The 24,063-nt window shown below is 30.2% G+C and overlaps 2 protein-coding genes across 2 annotated transcripts in view; one reads left to right on the top strand and one right to left on the bottom strand.

Annotated features, from left to right (window-relative positions):
• Nucleotides 1-1,657: 1,657 nt before the first annotated feature.
• On the bottom strand, nucleotides 1,658-23,919 carry LOC143069195 (uncharacterized). The gene is made up of 11 exons (XM_076243709.1): nucleotides 23,787-23,919; nucleotides 14,394-14,836; nucleotides 13,435-13,619; nucleotides 13,047-13,077; nucleotides 11,469-11,555; nucleotides 10,579-10,684; nucleotides 9,673-9,703; nucleotides 8,455-8,563; nucleotides 7,466-7,582; nucleotides 6,412-6,477; nucleotides 1,658-5,160 (listed from the first exon to the last, which is right to left on the bottom strand). The coding sequence occupies exons 2-11, from the start codon at nucleotides 14,788-14,790 to the stop codon at nucleotides 4,958-4,960; spliced, it is 1,332 nt and encodes a 443-aa protein (XP_076099824.1). The 5' UTR covers nucleotides 14,791-14,836; nucleotides 23,787-23,919; the 3' UTR covers nucleotides 1,658-4,957.
• The window catches only part of LOC143069193 (5'-3' exonuclease PLD3-like), a 28,706-nt gene continuing 20,433 nt past the window's right edge, over nucleotides 15,791-24,063 (top strand). Inside the window, exon 1 of the mRNA XM_076243705.1 lies at nucleotides 15,791-16,018. Coding sequence (XP_076099820.1) covers nucleotides 15,998-16,018 — 21 coding nt within the window. The 5' untranslated portion in view covers nucleotides 15,791-15,997. The remainder of the gene's footprint in view (nucleotides 16,019-24,063) is intronic.

The following is a 24,063-nucleotide window of genomic DNA, read 5'->3' as shown; positions in this document are numbered from 1 at the left end:
CACGACGGGTGCCACAAGTGGAGCGGGATCTGCTGACCCTTCCGGAGCACCTGAGATCACCCTTAGTTTTTGGTGGAGTCCGTGTTACTTATTCTTTAGTTTTCTATGCTGTGGCATGTGCACTTTTGTTTGTCTGTTTGCCTGTTTCATTTTTAACCATGGCGTTGTCAATTTATTTTCGATTTATGAGTTTGACTGTCCCTCTGGTATCTTTCGTCCCTCTTTTATAATTAGACATATCAACAAATAATTAGTTCTGTTAGAAACAAAGCAATTCATTTCATAAATTTTGACACCAGGAAACAATTCAGGATATGCCACTAGTAAATATTCATATTTCATAAAAAAACAAAAGCTGACTAAGTTATGGCACAAATAATCGTCGAATTTTTTACATAAGGAATCAATTTTTCTTTAAATGCTTGCATGAATTTTTTGTTTCACTTCAAACTGAACAAACCGGAAAATAAAAAAAAACAACCTAAGGAGCTTTATTTTATCACTCCCACGGTAATGTAAAGTTTGCAAGGAATCAATCAGGCATATCGGAGTTTGTGTTCATTACATATTTGACAAATTGCCTTGTTTCAAACGAATTATAATTCTATGACAACAAACAACAATACTAAATAAACACAAATGATATCAGTCTAGGCATACAGGAGGAAGTGTGCAATATTTAAAAAAAAAGATAAAGCATTAATTCAAATTGTCAAGAAAATCCGTTAACCCTGAAATGACATTCTAGTAGTCAAATATTTTCTAAATCGAAACTGATCTTTCTTCTATCAATCCTAATTTTGTCTTAAACCTACACGAGAATTAGACACAGCAAATATGATTGTTAATACATAGTGATGACAGACAGATATTTACTATAATAGTAATAGTACTTGTATGGCGTTAAAAATTAATGGGCCTATTTTCACCAAAAATCAACCAAAGAGATTATAGCTTAATTTTAATTTACCAAGTATTAATTAAATCCTCATACTGGTCCCATTACAATATGTAAGTCGTATATGTATATATAAATGTATAAATATTCATATTGTTATGAGTCGTTTATAAACCATATGAATAGAGAAGGAGCACATCAACAATCTCAATGGAAATGATATCTAATGACATTAATAAATCTGCATTCAAAAACAGTCAAATGACTGTGTAATGCACACCTTTATGATTTTAATGTCTGTTCTGGCCAATCTCGCTTTAATTACTGGCTAACAGCTTGATGAAAAAATCATAGCCTTTCCTGTCATTTACAACATCTCATGCTAGCCAAGAAATGAGATCGATTCGAGGTGACAGATAAAACTGCATGGTTACCTCAGGGCCTCAGGCAAAACCACAAGGTCTCAGAAGTTTGGCCTCTAGCTGCAAGGCATGACAGACCCATCCGTAATTGGATATGCCATGGTGCTTGCAAGTAACAAGCAGATATGGGTAAATAACCCCAACGACTTGTGATGACCAATGATAGACAAAGGCTATGGGAGATAAACCAGAAAGAAATCCACACAGGTGCAATCCATTAGCATTGTAATGCAATCACCTACAGGAAGGACTTCCCAGAGAGAAAACCCGGTCCATTCGAGTAGAGGGTAGACTTACAAACTAACTCTATAAACATTTCAAAATAACAGCAGAATGATATGATTATAACAGTTTTATTAATCATCTACAAACATATAGAAGACCAGCTTCCATGAAATATAAAAATCCATTTCTTATTAGCATGATTAGTATGAGGTACATTCTGATTTCTGAAATTATGACAAACAAACAGCAGAAGGAATTAAAAGATAACATTGTCTTTAATTTAAATTGACATATGTGAGTTTTTTTAAACATAAAGAAGAACAACTGCAATAAATAGCTGTTAGACATTCAGATGGTTTTAAAATTCAACTTAGATTTACATATTAAAATCAGACAACGAAACACTTTAAAGAGTCCAATGCAAATCACAAAAGTCATAAACAAGTCATAAGATTTTTAGTGAAAACTACCACTGGTTTGTAGCATTTGGTAAATAAAGATTTATACCAATATATGCCAAATGTACAATACCATTTGATGGTCATTCTTCAATCAATTGTACAGTTGTTTAAATTTAAGGGGAAAAAAAGATTTCTTTTCCTTGTAATATATTTTCACAATTTTTCAACATTTTGATAGAAATGTTCATGTTCTATTATATCAAATAAAGTCTACAAAAGTGAAATTTGTAACTTTTGGGATATTTCCCTTTCTTAAACATGTTCAGTATTTTCCAAATACTCTTTTCATCTTTCTCATGTTTTTCTCACCTCCTAAATGGGATAGTAGCAATTATACCTTATATATGATATCACAAAGGTATAATAAATAAACTCATCATAGATACCAGGATTAAAATTTTATATTTACGCCAGAAGCGCGTTTCGTCTACTAAAATGAATATATTTCATTTATAAATCATATACATGTAATATCACAAAAGTATAATAATTAAAAATATTTTGTTCATAAATCATTTAAACTCAAATGAATTATTATAATTAGCAACTAACGATTCCATAAAACATTTCAAACAAAACAATTATAAAGTGTATATTATTACAATAGATATCTATAAATGCAAACCATTAATGACAAAAATGTATTGGGTTTGGTTTTTGTAAATATATGAAGAAAAAATATAAAATCAAAGTGTTAATAAACAACACTACAATCTACATAACATAATTAAAAGTTTTAAAAAATAAATTGAAATAGTAACCATTTCAATTCTTTAAAAATCGGTCTTTTTTTTCTTTTCAATTTTGACTAATAATTTTCAGGCCATACCCACAAACTTTTCATTTTCCGTGCTTTGTAAATTAGTAGTATTCCTTTTTACGAAATTCAACCCATGAGTTGGTTAATTTTGACCTTTGATTTTACCACTCAATCAACAAAATTTTCATTTCCTTTGTTTTTAAAATTCTTTCACTTTTTTTAAGAATCCATTGGGGAAATATTTTTCAAATTCCATCTTTCATGGATGACTTCGGTAGTAGGCGATTCATGATTTACATGATTAAACATTATTTTATAAGTCTACATGATTTCAAGTGAATTTATTTTGGTTTCCAGTCATTCAAAGTAAAATTAATATTGCAGATATTTGGAAGACAAAAACAATTTAGAAAGGCACTAGCTAGGAGATATATAAAAAATCTAAAGTATTATTTTTGTTCAATCAGTAAAAGATCGTGAAATAATAATTTTCTTTAGGCAAACAGTACGGTTCAATTTTTTCAAATTAAGCTAAGAAACATTCAGGATGAAATATTCACTCGTAAGTGAATAATTAGACCTCAACTGTATTCATCTGAACTTCAATTTAAACCCTTAGCTAGAGGTGAATAATGCATGAATTGTGCATTTAAAGGAAAAGAATATTAACATTTAATTAAACAAAAGGTATATCCTTTGATTTATTGATTTGATTCACAAAAAAAACATTCTTAAACAGGTAAAAACGTTGAGTAACATATGTTTTTAATTAATAATATGAAATGAAACCGACCCAAGAAAATCCAAATGCAGGATTCCGCTTTTTATTTATATATGGTTAAATAATAATATTGAAAAACACAAATATTCAAAATGGTGTGTAGTATTCAGTTAATAAAGTTAAAAATGGGCTAAGAATTAGTGTAAAACATATTGATTCTAAAATATAACTTGCATATACATGTTTATTACCTTATCGAATGAAAAAAAACATTTCTGTTGAAATATGTCTGACAAACATATATACAAAATGGAGACACACTTATTTATTTGTATTTATTTATGTGATATCCATAAAATATAATTTTTCCCAATCCATGGAAAGTATTACCAAAATAAATAAATAAATAAAACATTCACACTATACATAATGTACAGATTCCATAGAAAAGGAAATTAACCATTTCTAAATGCATAAATACTTGTTCAATTTGTGCCAGTAAATTACAAATTTGTATGGGATATTTTTTTCAAATTTGATCATACCTGGCTTATACTAAAAGGTCTCATTTGGTTATAAAATACTATCCAAAACCTAAAAAGACTGAATAACAATATGGCATCAAAAGATATACAAATAGTATACAAGTTGAAGGTCCGTGTGAGCCAACATCATCAGCAACATAATTCCCCCTTTTATAGATATGAGAATACAAAGCCCTGAGATACAATAGTTATTATATAAGAAAAGTAGGATAATCATACAAGTCACCACCTTATTTTACATAGCAGTAGCTTAGGGTTATTCCATTTCAATGGATGGGGTGGGTAGGAAGACACTTCCAAACTCCTTTCAACAACATACATACTTTCTTCATGCATGTAATTTTGCAAACATCAAATACACATGTACATGCAATGACATTGACACCCAACCTGTCTCCATGAATAAAACTTCCCTTTTTCCTTTTTATCCTCCCACATTCATGACATTAATTTTCATGGAAAAGACCTTGAGTCAAGTGTTTTACAAGTGTGTCCACAATAAGCGGAGACATTTGTCTCTTTAATCTAATCATTGCATAATTGAATCCAGTTCGTGCAACACATTATAATTGACAACATGCGTCCATATTACTTGGCGATTGTGAGTGAATTTTTGCTTCAAATGTTTTGCTCAATGTGAACAGACAGTTGATTGCTTATAGAAAGTTACGAATCAACTTTTTAACTTTAAAGAAAAGTTGTCTCCCCTAGAGAATATTCAGTTAGTCCATAAAATATAGAAAAAAAATTCAAAAAATATAATTCAAGAAATCAAATGTCATTTTCACACTCAGATTATGATTTAATATTGTACTTGCAAAACAAATTTCCGACATGGAGGCTAAAAACCAAATCCCTTCATTAAAATTTAAAAGTTGGTTCATAAATGTGATGAATGTAAAACAATTGAACATATTCAATACAATTACATAAATTTAGCATTGGGTCCTGCCTGGTACTGATAATACCAGTATTTCAGTCTCATATATCCATAGTGTAGATCTGATTTTAATTTAGTACATGCATTAGATCCAACCAGGTTACAATATAGGTACAATCCTAGAATAATCAGCAGTATACAACACACAACTAGTAACGCCCATAATACAGTCTTGGCAAACTTCTCCTCTGAAATAGAAAAATACAATACTAAATCATAAAAAGGTTGAAGTTAAAAGTAAAACAAAAAGCATGTGATCATACATGGCTTTCCAAAATAATTTGAGCGTGCAACATTTTTTCAATTTTGTTTTTAATCTCTTTCGACTTTGTTTAATAAGGTAATGAAGGTGATCAATGTGGAATCAAGGATGTTGACTTTGACACGATAATGACTATAGGTGTAATACCACCAAATCATGGTACGTCAGATCCGGTTGTATACGAAAGTAGGCCATAAAAAATATTCCCTTGAAATTGACAGTTGTAGAAAATTAACCCTCCATTTCAATGCACTTATATTTTTCTGAGTCATAAACATGTATGTTGGGTGTCTGAAAGCATCATTCTTTTTTTATTTGATGGTCTTATAAAATATTTTGGAACGTTAAGGTTACATAGTTACCAAAGCAGGTAACCAGTAAAAAACAATGTAAAAATTGGATTGTTTACTTCCGGTGATGGTTACTTTCTTATATGCAATGAAATGTAGTGTGAAACTTTCACTGTAGCACTGGAAAGGATTAAACTTTATTCATGCAAAGTATTTCTTTGGTTGAAATAAAGGTAAATACTGTACAATTTTTTTTAAAGTGCAAATTTAACAAAGACTAATAGGGGTAAATCAATGGTGGTATTACACCTATATAGTTTTTTTAATGTAGATTTTGTGAACCGACAATAACCAATTTACACTGATACACACAAAAAATTTACACTTGTATGCAACTGTGTCTGCCATTACTAGCTTGAAACATACAAGTTCATGCAAAACTTTGCAAAACAATTTTAAAAGTTTGATGTAAAAAATTAAAAAGTGATTAATGCATGTTGTTCTGTAAGCTTTCAAATTATTATAAGCAATATGTTGGTCTAACAAAAAAATACCTTAAATCATTTTAACACCATCTTGGACTCAATATACTTGAAATATTACATACTACAGTATACTGTATATTGTAACATCCAACCTTTCCAGTTAAATAACAATTAAAATAATGTGTGTTATATTACAACTTCAACTTTCGACATGCATAAACCTGACTCCCTAAGAAATATATTCACAAACAATTCAAGGTTTAGATAGCCTTATTTGATACATCAAGAAATAAAGTGTAGTTACATCCATTAAGCAGGCTTTACAAACCTCCAATCTGCTTATATGTAAATTCATGTTGTAAAGGTAAAACATTAGTACACGACAAAACATGACAAACATACCATGCTGTATTTGTTCATTGCTCTGAAGCTGTGATTCATCAAAGTGCACTTTCTTTTCTTTTTCACCTGAAATTTAAAATTCATTGTATCTAAAGAAAGAGGAAATTTTAAAGCAAATTTACTTTAAATTGATGCATAAACCTGTTTATCTTGTATGACGCTACAAAAATTTATCAAATCCTCAGCTTTGCTGAATGCCAAATTAAATATGAAGTTGAAGAGCCAAAATTCCATATTTTTCTGGGGTAGAAAATCATTAGTTTTTCTACAAATTCAAGTTTTGTACACATAATATACACAGTTTGTCATATGTATGTTAATTTCAAGTCTGTTTTTTATTTATTCTTTTACAAGTTTTATCGTTTATATCAATATGCAATGTTATTTCCATTGTTTTATGTAATGAAGGTCTACATATAATAGTAATGCTGCAGCTGATTTAATAAGTTTATGTAAATAAATCGGAAAAAAAACTTTGGTTTCTTTATAGTACAATCTGAATAAAATTTGGATCTATTATAATTTTCATTCGTATAGTTCTGGACAAAATATTCAATTTCATGATGTTTGATGTATAGGGAGAACGGTAGTATTACATTTTCCCAGCATTAGGTTGGCCTTTTGTGTACCCAAGACAGGGCGTAGGAAGTCAACTTAAGAACGCTGTGATTGGATGTATTAAAGGGTACAAGTTATTTTTTTATTTATCTATTAATAACTGCAGTGTGTATATTTACAATATAAATTTTAGAACCTATTGAAATATTTTCTAGAGAATTATTCGAAAATGTTGCATAATTAGTAAAGGTTGAATCTAGTGCATTTGGTTACTATGCAATTATTCTAAAAATAGTAAAATCACGTGAAGGCCGCGTGGAGTCTGCATGCACAAAGCGTGATAGATATTGTTCGGAACCAAATTGCGTTCTGAAATTCTCTTGACTTTTTATTACTTTAACGTATTCCCAATCATTTATTTATTTAGTATATTGATATATAATTGATTTGAAAAGTCAGACCATAGTTTTCATCATAAATGTAAACATTAACTTACTAATTTTACGTTTTCTGAGAATAGAAACTGGTTCCTTCTGTTCCCCATCTTCAGTCTGTGCTGATCCCTCAGCATCATCACCTTCCTCTGGTTTGTCAGCAAACTTCTTTAATGATTCTGTAATAAGAAAGATAAAAATCCTGTCATCAGATAAACAATTACAAAATCCAATTCAACAGTACAAACAATTATATATAAATACATATATCTAGTATCAAACAAGAAGATTAATCCTCCTTTCCAGTAACGATTTTTTCCTAACAACACAGCACTGCAAAAAGTATTGAAAAGACCAAACATATTCGTAAAATCCTTATTGAAAAAGTACTGTTCTCAAATAAAACAAAAAGCATCTAATACAAATTTCAAACTTAAATCATATCTATTTAGAATATATAAAGAGTTCTATAAAAGAATTAAAACCAAAAAAGATCATAAGAGCAAGGAATATTGACAAACAGTGTCTCTTATCTTATATGAATTTACTATTGCAGAGAAAAAAGTGATTTCTCTAACTACTGCATATTGATATAGGTATCAGCATATTTTACAGAATTTTGAATAATGCAATGAATATGAGTGTATAACTTATGTGCAAAAAATATAAAATAGATTTTTCATATTAGAGTCCATAGTTTATCCCTGGACTATATACGGATCAATGTAAACACAGGTCCCTGGGGTATTCAAGGTAAATTATATTCAGAAGATTTTCCATAAATGTTTTTTAAATCTTAAAAAGACATATCTTCTCATATTAAATTCATTAATTATATTCAAGCATGTGGGCAAGATAATTCAGCTTTTTTGGGTATATACATTATCAAGTTATTGAAGACAATATAAATCAAAACATTTACGGCAAAGACCATTTATGTCTAAATCAACTTTTCAATTCAATTAAAATTTTGTCAGAGGCTACTTGTATTTAAAAAGTGTCCATTATTGAAACAAAACATTATTTTGTTTTAACAGTATGATTCAGGTACCTTCATATTGTTCAGCTCCAACCTTGGCATAGACAGTTGCAAAGAAGTCCAGACTTTCTACAGTGACAGGATCTTTGTCACCTAATACTTGTTGTCGTAACTTTGTAGCCTGCAAATAATACATTTAAAAAAATATAAAATTTGATGCAAAACTTTGACATCTGCAGGGATCTCCATGGATGAAAATTGAACAATGGAGGAACTTTAACTATCACAAATCGTGTCTACACCTTACAGTGTAGCGTGATTGAAAGTATTTCATCCCTTCATGTAATGAATAGTGAACATGCTTGTTCATTGCTTATTTAAATAATATTTGTTTGTACTTTCATTATAGAAGTATCATTATTTTCATTAATTGCCATTGTAACCTTTCAAAAACCAAGCCTTCATGGTCCCCCTTTAGTCGAGAATGACCAAAAGCTATCATGAAGGTCCCCATGTAGTTATCTTGCTATTTTGGTAATTGTTATGGGGGTTTAAAATCATGTGGAGCTTATTTTTCAAGGACACTGTCAAATTCAGAAATCATGAACCAATAACCAGTATGGCTGATTTGCAGCAACAACAAAACGATGGTGGAAGACAATTTAACGATGGCGCGGGTCATTTGACAATGGTGCAAGATATTTTAACGATGGTGGGGTGCCATCATTAAACAGGCCATGGAGATCCCTGCATCTGATAAATGAACATGCTTAAATATTCATCATTTGGAGACTAGTGGATAATTCCTAGTATTGTAGAAGTCCTAATATTATATTGAAAATATGTATCAAATCATCTCTATTCAGAAATTAATGAGAACAATAACCTTAACAATACTTAAGGTGGTACCCAACACCTTCACTAAAATTAATTTGGCTCGTTTAATTTCCATAAAATTTTGACAAAGTATTTACTTTGACAAAAATGTAAAAAAATTAAAAAATTTGAACCTACAGTTTTATCTGACAGAAAATATACACTGTCAAAATTAACAAACACTTATTTTGATCATTGAGAAGCTTAATATTCCCTTAACAACACAATGTAATTAAAACGTTCAGCTGATTGAACAGAGTTATCTCCCTGCAGTGTCAGGTACCACCTTAATCCCATATTTTCATGATATATATTATGTAGCTTTGTACTGGAGACTGATTACAAATTTGTTTGAAACCAAAAAGCTCTTAATAAAACATATTTTTTTAAAAGCAAAATCAAAGTAATACAAACCTTTCCTGCATACTCTAAGGCTAGTTGGGGTCTGAAATAAAAGTGAAGTTAATACTAACTAAATGATTTTTTAAGAATTACAGTGAAAAAATACAGCTGATTATTGCAATGTGTACTCAAGTATAAGGTCGAAGGTGAATATGGAATCCTTTATATTTAATGCTATCATACATATAAAAACAAATTGGTTAAACAGACTTTTTACTACTAAAATAGTTACTCATCCACTACCTGAGTCTTATTAATAACTTTGGTTACACTTGCAATGGTATCAATAAATGTGATTGATTGATGGTTGATTTTTGGTGTTTATGCCATTTTCACCTCCTTGTATCATCTTTTTTAAATACATGTATTTATAGACTATTGTTGGTCATCTCATGGAGATTGCTTTTCTAACTTGAGCTGGCACGGCAAAAGTGATAAAAGCAAGCAAGTTGAGATGACCAATAATCTGTTTATTGCTATTTTACCTATTGCGATGTTGTTAATTTCATTGACAACCGCACGTGTGCCCTTAGTTTCTAGCGATCATTTATCATATCACTCATCTGTGCTGAGCATAAAAATTATCAGTGAGTAAGATGAAAGAAAAATTTCGTAAAATAGCAATAAATATATTTTCAGGTAAAAAAATGTTTATGTCATTTTAATTATAAAATATTCAGCTGTATAAATATCAATTATCAATTCTTGGTGGGGTTTATTTTGCTGAGTCTGTATTTGGTAAACTGTTGTTTTGTCTTTTAATTGTTTTTTTGTTTACTGCAATGACATTGTCAGTTTGTTATCTACTAATGTGTTTGAATCTCCCGTTTAACAATAAGTGTTTACATTTTTGACACTGAATAAATTTTGCAATAAAGTATAATATAAATAAAATAAATATAGGCATGTAGCACTTACTGTTCCCTGTCTAAACAGAGCCTAGCCAAATGTTCATATTCTGATGCTCTCACTGTGTCTGTGGTCATGTTTGGTTGTAAGGTTCCTCCCTTCAACTGTGCTTCCTCTGTAACACAATACACATCAATAAATGATTAAAATTATCATGGTTTATGCATGTATTATATTTGGTGTTTTAAAATATTTTGGATGTGATATTGCATGTGTTCTTCATAATTATTTGTAATAAATATAGTTTATGTATAATTCTTTGCATTTAATATTTTGCTTAGTTTTTTTTACTTGCTTTGAACCTTATGTTATGTAAATACTACAGAAACCAAAAAGTACAAACAATCAAAAGGACTGTTTAAGGATGTACTTAGGTGAGGTTAGGTAAAAATTAAAAAATTAAGAAATTAAAATTGATACTATAAGCTGGTAGAGCATCTAATAGGATAAAGATAAGCTAAAATTATTGATAGGTTATGGACCTTCTTTTCGAGATATTTGAGATCTAAAATATGGCGGGAAAAGGCTGACTCAGACTTTTACCTTATATATGCATGGTACTATTTGGGTCTCAAAACAAAAGAAAGAAAATTAAGAATCTTCTAAAATTTTGGAAAATGACCTTTCATGAGCTATTAAGTCTTATATGAAGAAATAAAGGGGTGTTATGGGGCAAAATATTTTACATTGTATTGTATGGAAAAACACCAAGGAGTCCGAACATTTAACACAAATTCCAAAACCTCACCTAAGTACATCTTTAAGATCAATAAATAAGTACTTTTGCACACAAATGTTATTGCAATATGCCAACTCTGAATTAAAATAGGTCTGAAAAAAATTGTTATCAAATCACATACATTTATGTATAATTTGAAGGAACTATGTATTGCACTTACCTAATTTATGTTGTATATCAGTTGTGTCTATCAAAGCACTCTCATAATATACTTTTTCTGCTTGAATAAAGTGTACAGCTTTATCATCTGAATATTTGTTAAGGATATTTTTGTTTATTTTGGTATAAAGTTTAGTGTGTAGTCTGTAAAAAATTGAGAAAGCATTATTATCAAGAACAATAAAATAGTATACTGTTCAGAGGCAGATAAATAAAGTTTGACATGAAGGATGAGAGAAAAATAAGGTTTTCAATTATGATTTTGTACTTTTGAAGGGAAAATATTATCTGTGTCCAGTAAATGTACATGTGAACTCTTGATGCACTAGTACTAATGAAAGAGAAAAACACATAAAAATCTTATGTTTAGTAATCCCATAATAAGATATATGTGGTGTGAGTGCCGATGAGACAACTATCCATCCAAATAACAATTTATCTAGAGGCTCTAAAGAGCCTGTGTCGCTCACCTTGGTCTATGTGAATATTAAACAAAGGAACCAAATGGATTCATGACAAAATTGTGTTTTGGTGATGGTGATGTGTTTGTAAATCTTACTTTACTGAACATTCTTGCTGCTTACAATTATCTCTATCTATAATGAACTTGGCCCAGTAGTTTCAGTGGAAAATGTTAGTAAAAATTTACAAATTTTATGAAAATTGTTAAAAATTGACTATAAAGGACAATAACTCCTTAGGGGGTCAATTGACCATTTCAGTCATGTTGACTTATTTGTAAATCTTACTTTGCTGAACATTATTGCTTTTACATTATCTATATCTATAATAATTTTCAAGATAATAACCAAAAACAGCAAAATTTCCTTAAAATTACTAATTCAGGGGCAGCAACCCAACAACGGGTTGTCCGATTCATCTGAAAATTTCAGGGCAGATAGATCTTGACCTGATAAACAATTTTACCTCGTCAGATTTGCTCTAAATGCTTTTGGTTTTTAAGTTATAAGCCAAAAACTGCATTTTACCCCTATGTTCTATTTTTAGCCATGGCGGCCATCTTGGTTGGTTGGCCTGGTCACAGGACACATTTTTTAAACTAGATACCCCAATGATGATTGTGGCCAAGTTTGGTTTAATTTGGCCCATTAGTTTCAGAGGAGAAGATTTTTGTAAAAGTTAACGACGACAGACGCCGGGCCAGGTGAGCTAAAAAAGTAACAACCACATTTACTATTTTTTCATTTTGAAATATTGACCTTAAATCTGTTTAATACTTCATGTTTTACCCAGATCTAACATTTTCCAAAGCCGTTATAACAAAATTTTAATTACTACACTGTGCATGAGGCTGCAAGTTTAAACTTTTGTAATCCGTAACTTTTATCATTTTGTGTCAAATCTTTAACCTATCTTCCTCTTAGAGTGCCAAAAATTGCATGAAGACGTTCTAGATGATAAGTTCAAGTCAATCAGTTTTGACAGAGCATCAACAAGTGTTTAGAACAAAAGGGTTGCTATGACTTTTAAAAAAAAACATATTTCGTAACTTTCACAACTTGTCTTTTATGTCTTTTATGCTTCATTTATGTAATAATATATATATATATAAGGATACATTCTTCTTTGTGATAAAATATATCAGCAATCTGAAATATAAAAAGATGTTATTTAAATTATTGTGAAAATATTATACCAAAAAAAGTTAACAAAACAAACTTCTCTCATGTTTGTAAAATAAACTGGAATATAAAAGAACAATTCAATTTTTTTTTTTTTTTGTGCGGTACCGATATTTACATGTATGTTTTTTTGTTTAAAGTTATCATTTCATCTAATTCTATATTTAACATAAAAAATTCATGTTTTTTTCAATGTATTGTGCATACTAATTAACAATGTACGATTTTCTCATAACAAAAAAAAATCATAGCAAAAATGAATCATAGAGGAGCGAATCATCTCACTTTAAAAAGCTTTCAGAAAAAATATATGAAACAACTTACATTTCTGAGACATTGTGGAAGTAATGGAAACCTTGTATCTGGCTTCAAACCAGTTAAACATGCCAAGTAACATTTCAGTGCTCTATTTTTCTTTCCATTTTTTTCAAAGTTCAGACCTTTCTCAAACATTTTGTTTCTTGAGTCACTGTCCATATCAGCACCATCTCCAAGACCTATTCCTTCATCTATGAATAGAAAAACATAGTTGCTTCACAACAATTCAATTACATATATATGAAATTTTTTTTAACATATTATCTGATTTCAGAACTATAATAATACATTTTGTACCTGCTAACCAAGTGGAGCAAGATCAGCTTTACCCTCCGTAGCACCAGAGATCAACAATTTCTATTAGTTGGGTCTGTGCTTTGTCTTTCCTTTGTTTTGTTGTGCAGACTTGCTTGTCTCTTGGAAGTTTTCCTTTTTGGCAATAGAATACTTAGTTATGATTTAATGTCCATTTTTGCCAATTTTGGTAATTTTGGTGACTATTTATTCAATAATTTTTTGGAGTATGTTGATCATCTGCCTAACTTTTTTATCATAATAATTTATTTTTGTGCATTCTTTTTTATTCAACTATATACATGTATATACGGTGTACTGTTTATATTTTATCAGTGATGTGAGCAAGTGGTGGCTGTCCACCTTTTTCTTTGTTATATTAGGGATTACCTCTTTGTAAAAAAATTAAGTAACACGGCTGAAGTATCATTGTCAGAAATTTTTGTATGGAACTGACTTGGACTAAGATAAGGTCCACATGGTCTTTGGAAATAACATTTTTAAATCTCTCAGAAGCATTTTTGTTTAAATTTTCAATGCATAGAAAGTTTTCAAGATTGAGTAAAATTGCATTCACAAGAATGGTTTTTCCTGTAACAATGAGTTTAAAGTACACAAAAACAGTTGTTTTCAAACTACTCCAAAAAAAGTATTTCCAGAGTAAAACTAACCATCTTCATCGGATTCTTCAGCATGATCTGGTGAATTATTTGACACATTCTCTTCTCTGGCAGTATCCTTGTTGGTATTTGGCACTGTTGTGTCTTTTGATTGCATAGGACTGTTGACTTCCTGTTCAGAGGTAGAGGTATCACTTTCTGGCTTAACATTTTTCTTGGAACCTTTATCTGAACTTTTAGAAGACTGCTTTGAGTTTTTAGCTGCAGGTTTATCCCGATTTACTGTTTCAAATGTTTCAGATTCTTTTGGCGCTGAATTCTTTGCCTGTTGCGTATCTGTAGCATTTGTCTTTCCTTCTGACGGTTCTTGCTTTTCTGAGCTGCTGTTTGATTCAGCAGTGCTTACTTGAACAGCTGGTTTATTTTCCCCATCTCCATTGTCAGCCATCTTTCTACTCCTGCTCTATCAGCTAAGCATAAACATCGGTATAATCCTAAAGTATAAATTGAACAATATTAACCATCCTGTTCCTTTGCTTTTGATTTTGTTTCATATATTTATGTATGTGTGTACTTGATACAAGATATCTTTTCTTTCCCACAAGATTAATTGTAAATTTGTGGTTGTTACATATTCATGTATAGTATAAATGTATATTTCCATTAAAAGAACTGTTACACTTCCATGATTTTTTCATTTTCACCCACCCACAAAACAAAAGTCGTAAAACTATAACCAAGACCCTGTGGAGTGAAGATGTTTATGTGTTTTTCTTATAATTTGAACATTCAAAATTTGGAAACTTGAGAATTGATTTTACCATGAAATTTAGAATTGTTGTTGGTGTTATAATATATCACAGCCATACAAAAATATATCCCAAAACATAATTCAAGAAATCTGAAACAAAGAAAGTGAAGTACAGTGTTGAAAAAAACAACTTTTATTTTGTCTGCATAAATGTAAACTATGTACGTATATATATACATGTTTACATATTTTACTCAACATGCTCATACATTGTACATCATGCATATTTATTTTATCATCTTTGCTAGCCCTCAGATTAAAATCCAGTCCCCTCCTCGCCACACAACCTTACGTGGAGAAGAGGGCACTGTATAGTAATCTTTGGCTATAGCTAACAAAGTTGATATTTCATATACACATCATATTATGATATAAATGTATTGAACTTGTTTAATTTTACCCATAAATAAACATGATAAAAACAAAAGAATTAAATCAAGTATGTTAATGTTTAAACTTTAAAAATCATGATATTTTGTTGGTCTGAACCCTGTTAGATTTTTCACATGATCAGTCAAAACTTAAATAAATGTCAAATTAAAAAAGTTTGGACTTTGTGATAATTAAAAGTTACATGTAAGTGCTGACCTTTGAAAAGGAAAAAAAAGGTCATGAAAATGTTATGAACAACTTCCTGTACTTGAAGTAGTCATCAATTTTATCATTATACATGTTATATAAATCATTTAACAAGTTCAGTTTATCAAATAACCTTTTCACAATGGTATCATTTTGATAATTAATAACTAAAGTTTATTTTGTAATTATATAAAAAGGATATTATTGGAAAGTGACAACTATAAGCATTAATTTATAAGTGACCACTTGATTCTAAATTGAAGCTATGTCTTATGAATACTATAAAGTAAGTATTTATACACTTAAATAAATTGGAAAGGATGCAATTCATTTTTAGCTTTAAAATCAATTTTTTTTTAAAGATTTGGTAATTCATTAAATCTATAAATTAATACAGGCAATTTTGCTAGTCAGTGCAATGAGCAGTGGTAATTGAATGCTGCAATGTTGAGTGAAAAATAGAAAACGTTAGCTTTTCAAGATTTAATATTATCTGTACATGAAACATGTGAAAGGCTTAAAGGGGAATATCATTGTATTTTTTTTATTCAAAGGGAAATCAAAATAAATGAATATTTTTTTATTACATTGCCATTGGTTGTAATGAAATAAATCAATATCATACTAAATTGTCTATCATTTTTCAGATAAGACTTATTTGATTTAAGATAAATCTTTAAAAAAAAAACAAGAAAATTAACTGACAATTAAAGGATATGTTCCTCTTACCTTGTAGCTCCTATTTGCATTATGAATACATATGAAATAAATTACAGCATTAAAAAACATGGAACCTGTTCTTAAATGATGATAACATTTTCAATTTGGGCAAGAAATTTACATGTACATGTATAATATACATTTTTGTATGGTATTGGTAATCAGGATTCAGGACTAAGAATTCATTAATTTCGTTAAAGGTTCAAGCAAGAAGCTAATAAATTTATGAAGAAGTCCTTCTTAATAATATGATAACAGTCAGAAATTTATATGCATTTTTTACTAGTGAATTCTAAATCATTTAGGTTTATTTTTACCCTTTGACTAAAATGACTGTGTTTATACGACATAATTTACATGAATTAAAGTACACAAATTTAGACAATCAAGCTTTGAGATATGTACAGAGACAATTAATTGAGGATTTCTGAAAATTGATAGGTACACTTGGTGCAAACAAACATGTGCATGTGAGAAAAAAAAATTAAAGGTACATGTATATCATTTTTGTATATTATATGCCAATAGCTTGACACACATGTACACATGTTTATACTGCACTCGTTCTATTTGAACAGTCAAAATGGGTTGACCGTATATTTCCATGTCATATACAGTCACTGACCTGATATCACTTTTCCTCATGATTATTTAAATAGAAATTGCCGAAATTATAATTAGTTATTCATACGGCCTATTCAACATGTTCTTGTTTTCAATGTATACAATGACTTAAACTAATTTCTTTTGCAATTTATATTAAAAAAAACATATTTCACTTGTTAATATTTTTGGTCTGGAATTGCGAATTTCAACAGGTAATGTACATTTCATTGCGTTGCTTATTTCTCCCCCTGCATGATGTGAGGCCTTCTTTTAGGAAATTGAAAGGGGTAGATACAAAAATATAAAAAGGGAAGAACGCTTATGTCAACATTGTTGTCTAAATAAAATAGATGACAAAGAACATTTTTTATTTACATGTACAAACCAGATGCTCCGCAGGGCGCAGCTTTTTCTGATCGCAGAGGTCGAACCCTGAACAGTTGGGGCTAGTATGGACACAACATTCAAACTGGATACAGCTCTGAATTTGGATTGTGATTAAATAGTTGACACAGCATAGGTTTCTGACACAGAATGAATGTGGTCTAATGAATTTAAAATGTTTTTTTTTTTGCTTTTGAGCAATTCACTATGCTGTTGAATATTAATCCTTTGATATTTGAAGAAATTTTCTTTTTCATTTCTGAAATTTGAAATAAGCAAAATTGAACCCCACCAATTTTTTTTCACCTCCCCCTTTCCCTTATTCCAAAAATGATCTCAATTCAAATTTCTAATGGAGTTTTCAACAATAAATACTCATTTAAGGTAGCACAATACAAAGATTTGTTCACTCCCAATCAGACAACTTTAAACTGATGTAATTCATTTCATCCTTCTTTATATTCTATGAATGAGGTACCAACAGAAAGAAGAAAGATTAATCTTTCAAATTGTGATAATTTCATTATGACATAATTATTACATAATCAATTGTTATGTAATTAGTTGCTATATTGTGATGTCCACACTTGAATGAATTTAGCGTCTTTGTTCTTCATAGCATCCCAAAATATTTTATAGATTCTTGTACAACACAGCTTGACCTCCCAAACTGTGTCTCAGATTTCCAAAAACATCAATAGAACAAATTTTATACCACATTGAAGTTAGTGATCTCTTATTAATTGATGTTGCAAACTTCATTGAAGATTTATGAGAGAATGAAATACAATAGGAAAAATCTGAGACACGGTTTTGGAGGTCAAACTGTGTTGTACAAGAATCTATAAAATATTTTGGGATGCATGGATGCTATGAATAACAAAGAAGCTAAATTCATTCAAGTATGGACATCACAATATAGCATCTTTTTACATAACAATCAATTATGTAATAATTATGTCATAATGAAATTATCACAATTTGAAAGATTAATCATTCTTCTTTCTTTTGGTACCTCATTTTTAAAATTTAAAGAAGGATGAGAGGAATTACATCAGTTTAAAGATGTCTGATTGGGGGTGAAAAATCTTTGTATTGTGCTACCTTAAATACATCATAAAATATAAAATGTCATACAGTCATGATTTAAGTTGATTTGACTAGTATTCTGGACAAAGAAAGATAACTCCAATGCAACATTTTATGTTGGCAAATTTCCAATGAAGTTCATTAAACTAAAGTTTTTGGCAAATTTCCAATGGAATTTGTTAATAACAAAGTTTTTGGCAAATTTCCAATATACATAATTTAAGAGCAGTTTAGGTGAGCTATTAAAATGAGTTTCAATTACCAACCTTAAACTGCTTTTAAATTATGTTTTGTACTTAAGTAATTGTCCATTAACCTGGAAACCCTTTTCCCCCTTTTTTGCACCTTATTCCTTAACGGTTTGAGCAATAACTCCCAAAGACAATTCTTACCATCCCTTTGTGGTATTCAAATATCCAAAATCTAAATACATGGTTAGATTCATCATATCAAAGAACCACAAGAATTAAATTTTTTATGAAATCAAATAAAGTTCAATTTTGGTCACTTTAGACCTCAATGTGGACCAATTTGATAACGGTCCTAAATATTAAAAATCTAAATACATGGTTAGATTGGTATTCAAATATCCAAAATCTAAATACATGGTTAGATTGGTATTCAAATATCCAAAATCTAAATACATGGTTTGATTGGTATTCAAATATCCAAAATCTAAATACATGGTTAGATTCATCATATCAAAGAACCCCAAGAATTCAATTTTTGATGAAATCAAATAAAGTTCAATTTTGGACCTTTTAGACCTCAATTATGTCAATGTGGACCAATTTGATAACCGGTCCTAAATAATAAAAATCTAAGTACATGGTTAGATTCAACATATTGAAAAACCCCATATATTGAATTTTTGTTGAAATCAAACAAAGTTTAATTTTGGACCCCGATTTGGACCATCTTGAAAACTGGGCCCATAATCAAATCAAAGAGCTGAATAGCTCTGAGGGGAAAGACGGCCCTTGTTTCTGTATTATTATTTTATTTTATTTTTTTGGGGGGGGAGGGGGGGAAGGTAAGTTTGAAAAAAAGAACAGGTGGACAATATTGAAATCAATTGTTGTTAAATGTAATTTTCTTTCCTTAGTTTAGGATTTAATTTGGACCAATGGAAGAGATCTGCATCTAAACATTCAATTAAGTTGATAGTTAATTATCTAAAATTCAACTGAATTCTGTCATTTAACAACAACTACAATTTTTTGAAATCTTAATTGTGTACCACTGAATTGCAGGCTAGAGCGATTTTTCCATTTTTTGTGACAGTACTCTAAGATTTCTAATTTTTTTCTCAAGAAAGTTAGGACTGAAAAATCTATTCAGTTTTCAATTTCCAATGATTAAGGTACCAGTTACAACTCTCATCACAGGGATACAGGATCTAATAAAAAAATAATATGATTGATGTAAACTTACTGTGATAATTAGCTTGTTTCCAGATCCTACATTTCCATTACAATGATTATGTTGGTACACTTCAGTTTAAATGGATGACTACTACATGCAATCATAAACTAAATGTCACATTTTAAGTGTTTAGATACATTTACTTTTATTTTAGTGGATAATTACTCATCAATTGATCAGGCGCTCCTGAATTGGAGGAAGATTCTCAAAACAGAATTTTACAGAAAAAAATGAAAAAAATCGTTTCACTCCCCATTCTCATGTATCCCCACAGACTTTGTTTACTTTGAAAGTTTTTGACCTACTAATTAAAGTATTGCATGTTGATGTTTGAATCATCTACAGCAAACAAAATTATGTTTAAATTTAACTAATACCAATTTTTATACGCCCGTCAAATTTTGACGGGACGTATTATGGTATACAAATGTCCGGTGTCCGTCCGTCCATCCGTCCGTCTGTCTGTCCGGCATAAACATGTCGCACCGTAACTTGAGAACGACCTATCAAAATTTCATGAAACTTAATATAGTTGTTTCTGATGATGGTCAAATGATCTGTATACTTTTTGGTGAAAATAAGAATTAAACTTTTTGAGTTACAGCATTTTATAACTAAAACAGGGGTGTGTTTTTTTCACATGTCGCACTGTATCTCAAAAACAATTCTTGATTATGACTTAAAACTTTAAACACTTCTTAGTTATATTAATCTCAATATCTGTATACTTTTTGGTGATGATTCAAAATTTCATTTTTAAGTTATTGAGTATTTTGTAAAAAAGGGGGAGGGGTTTTTGACATGACGTGCCATATCTCAAAAACTTTTTATGATTATTGCTTAAAACTTTACACATGTCTTTGTTATATTAATCTCAATATCTGTATAATTTTTGGTGATGATTCAAAATTTCATTTTTGAGTTATTAGTATTTTGAAAAAAAGGGGGAGGGTTTTTTACATGTTGTGCCGTATCTCAAAAATAAGTTATGATTATTGCTTAAAACTTTACACACTTCTTTGATATATTAATCTAAAGATCTGTATACTTTTTGGTTTTGATTCAAAATTTTATTTTGGTAATATTTAGTTTTTGTTAAAAAAAACAGGGTGGGGGGGGGTTCACATGTCCTGCCCTGTCTCTAAAACAATATATGGTTATTGCTTAAAACTTTCTCAGAAACTATTTATGATTATTGCATAAGACTTCCACATAAGACGTTGGGCGTATCATGCGCTCATGGCGCAGCTGTTTATTAATTAGTGCACGATCTCTGAGAATGATTTAAATAACCAGTGATTCAAGGATATCCTTGCTTCTGCGTAGTGTGGCATTCCAACAATGACGTCACTATAATATAATGTAGGTTGGATATATTTAGAATATCTCGTCATACTGATTTTTCCGGATTGTAAAAGAAACGTAAATAGTTTAAAGAAGAGCTCAAGATACGATAACTTCACGAGAAACAGAAGGGAAATGAGTAAAAAATTGTTTAAAGTCAATCTATTCATTTGTGTGTCTCCTTCTCACCAATCTCAGTTAGATTTGTTTGGGGGTTTCCACACTACAAAAACAAAATGAATGATGTGAGGGGATGTCACTCTAGTCAACCCCATAGGGGATTGACGGCTTGAAGCCGTCTTTCCCCAAAAACTAAGTACATGTTTAGATTCAGCATATCAAAGATTCCCAAGAATTCAATTTTTATTAAAATCAAACTAAGTTTAATTTTGGACCCTTTGGACCTTAATGTTGACCAATTTGAAAAGGGACCGAAAATTAAGAATTTAAATATACGGTTAGATTCGGTATATCAAAGAACCCCAATAGTTCAATTTTTGATGAAATCAAACAAAGTTTAATTTTGGACCCTTTTGGCCCCTAATTCGTTGGGACCAAAACTCCCAAAATCAATCCAAACCTTCCTTTTGTGGTCATAAACCGTGTGTTAAAATTTCATAGATTTCTATTAACTTATACTAAAGTTATGGTGCAAAAACCGAGAAAAATGCTTATTTTTGGTCCTGTTTTTGGCCCCTTATTCCTAAACTGTTGGGACTTAAACTCCCTAAATCTATCCCAACCTGCCTTTTGTGGTCATAGACCTTATGTTAAAATTTCATAGATTTCTGTTTACTTATTCTTAAGTTATTGTGCGAAAACCAAGAAAAATGCTTATTTTGGCCCTTTTTGGCCCCGTCTTCCTAAATTGTTGGACCAAAACACCCAAAACCAATCCAAACCTTCCTTTTATGGTCATAAACCTTGTGTTTAAATTTCATAGATTTCTTTTTACTTTTACTAAAGTTAGAGTGCGAAAACCAAATGTTAAACTATTATGTTGATGTATGTATACCCATATGAGTAAAAATGTGCATTTATTCAATAAATTTATATATAAAAGGGGGAAGTTTCCCAATAATTAAATCAAATGATAAAATTAACACAATCACATTAAATAACAATTGAAACTGTTTTTTTTTTAGATTGCATTATAAGGACAATAATAGTGTATTGACTTGACATATCCACGATATGAGGATTCGGCCCGAAACGGGGAAAAAGCTGGGCAGAGGTTGCATTTCTCTGTTTTAACACTACATCCTTATATCGTTGATATGTAAAAATTTTAGATATTTTAGATTAAAAGTTATTAACTTTTCTTTTACAACAATGCACTATTATTGTCTCTATAAAAATTCAAAAACAATTTATGCTTGAGAAAATAAAAAAGTTACTTGCACTTTTTTTTTGTTCCTGCTGAAGAGGTACAGTGTAAAATAAAAATTCATTTGCAGGAGCAGTTCCAGTCATATTTAAAACGGGGTTCCCAACCCAAGATAAAAAAAAGGGGGGGGGGGGGGGGGTCCAACTCTTTCTTCCAATTTAAATGCATTCATTGTCAAAAAAAAGGGGGGGTTAAAAACCTCAGAACCCTCCCCTGGATCCGCCACTGATTAGTTATACATGTATATGGCCCACTTAGTTACTAAGTTAATTATACAAGTGTAATTTAAATCACATACTGTCTAGCCGTGTGCAGTTTATCTAGTGTCCATATCAATCAGTACAGTATATTTTGTAGATTCAAACTTTATTTATCTAGATCTTTTTACACATGTTAAATAGTATCAAGGAAATTTTAGATATTTTAGATTAAAAGTTATTAACTTTTCTTTTACAACATTTACCCATGACACATTAACATGTTCCTGTATTGTTTAAAATCAGTTTATGGCCAAAGAAGGTAAAGATCCATCTAAATTCCATTTAATATATGAATGTCAAAGTTTACCAGAACCTGTGTGAATTTACGTAATGACGGACAAATTTGCAAACAAGTGTAAATACGTTTATACACATTTTTTCAGACAACAAAAAATTGAACTGATTTTGATGAATCACATCTATCTATTCCATAAAGTACGTTCACAATAAATATTTGAGACCTCTGAAAAACAAGAAAAAGGATGTTTCGACGAATTTGACCCTAATAGAAGCTGAAAATGACCATTTTACACCTGAGGGCATACATGTGGGGGCAATATTCCTCATTTGTTCCTACCCTCAAAGTCATACATAATTTGTCATATCAAGCTAGCTTAAAATGTTTATTTTTTGATTTCCGAAATCACAGGATGTGTTACACCATATGTTATGATAATTTCTGTTATATTGATGTCTTAGCGGGTTGAGCAGAAAAAAACCGACTGAATGTCTTAGAGGGAAAAATTCGACAACAGTTTATTAAAAGTTTATAGGACATTGACACATTGGGAACTATCTCCATAATGAGTAACACTCAATGTGGTTCTCTTTTAACTGACCTTTTTATGTAAGTTTGCTAAAGAGTTGTCAATTTTACAAGATCATGTATTCAAGAGCAAACTTGCAAGACGTTTTGAGTGGTTTTGCTGTCAAATGCCTGACAATATTTGTAAACTTCCGGTTTAGAAATGAGTGTGTTCGAATGCTACACCCCTTTATTTTGATTTGTAAAACAAAAAATTAAAGGGATAATTCTGTTTTTAACATTTAAAAGATCTTTAATTAAATTTTAAAACATTCATTATCAATACAGATTCAACTGTTAACTTGCAATAA

This window comes from Mytilus galloprovincialis, chromosome 3, assembly GCF_965363235.1.
Source record: "Mytilus galloprovincialis chromosome 3, xbMytGall1.hap1.1, whole genome shotgun sequence".
Classification (NCBI taxonomy): Eukaryota; Metazoa; Mollusca; class Bivalvia; order Mytilida; family Mytilidae; genus Mytilus; species Mytilus galloprovincialis.
The sequence above is the reverse complement of the archived record's forward strand: the minus strand, read 5'-3'. Positions and strand labels throughout refer to the sequence as shown.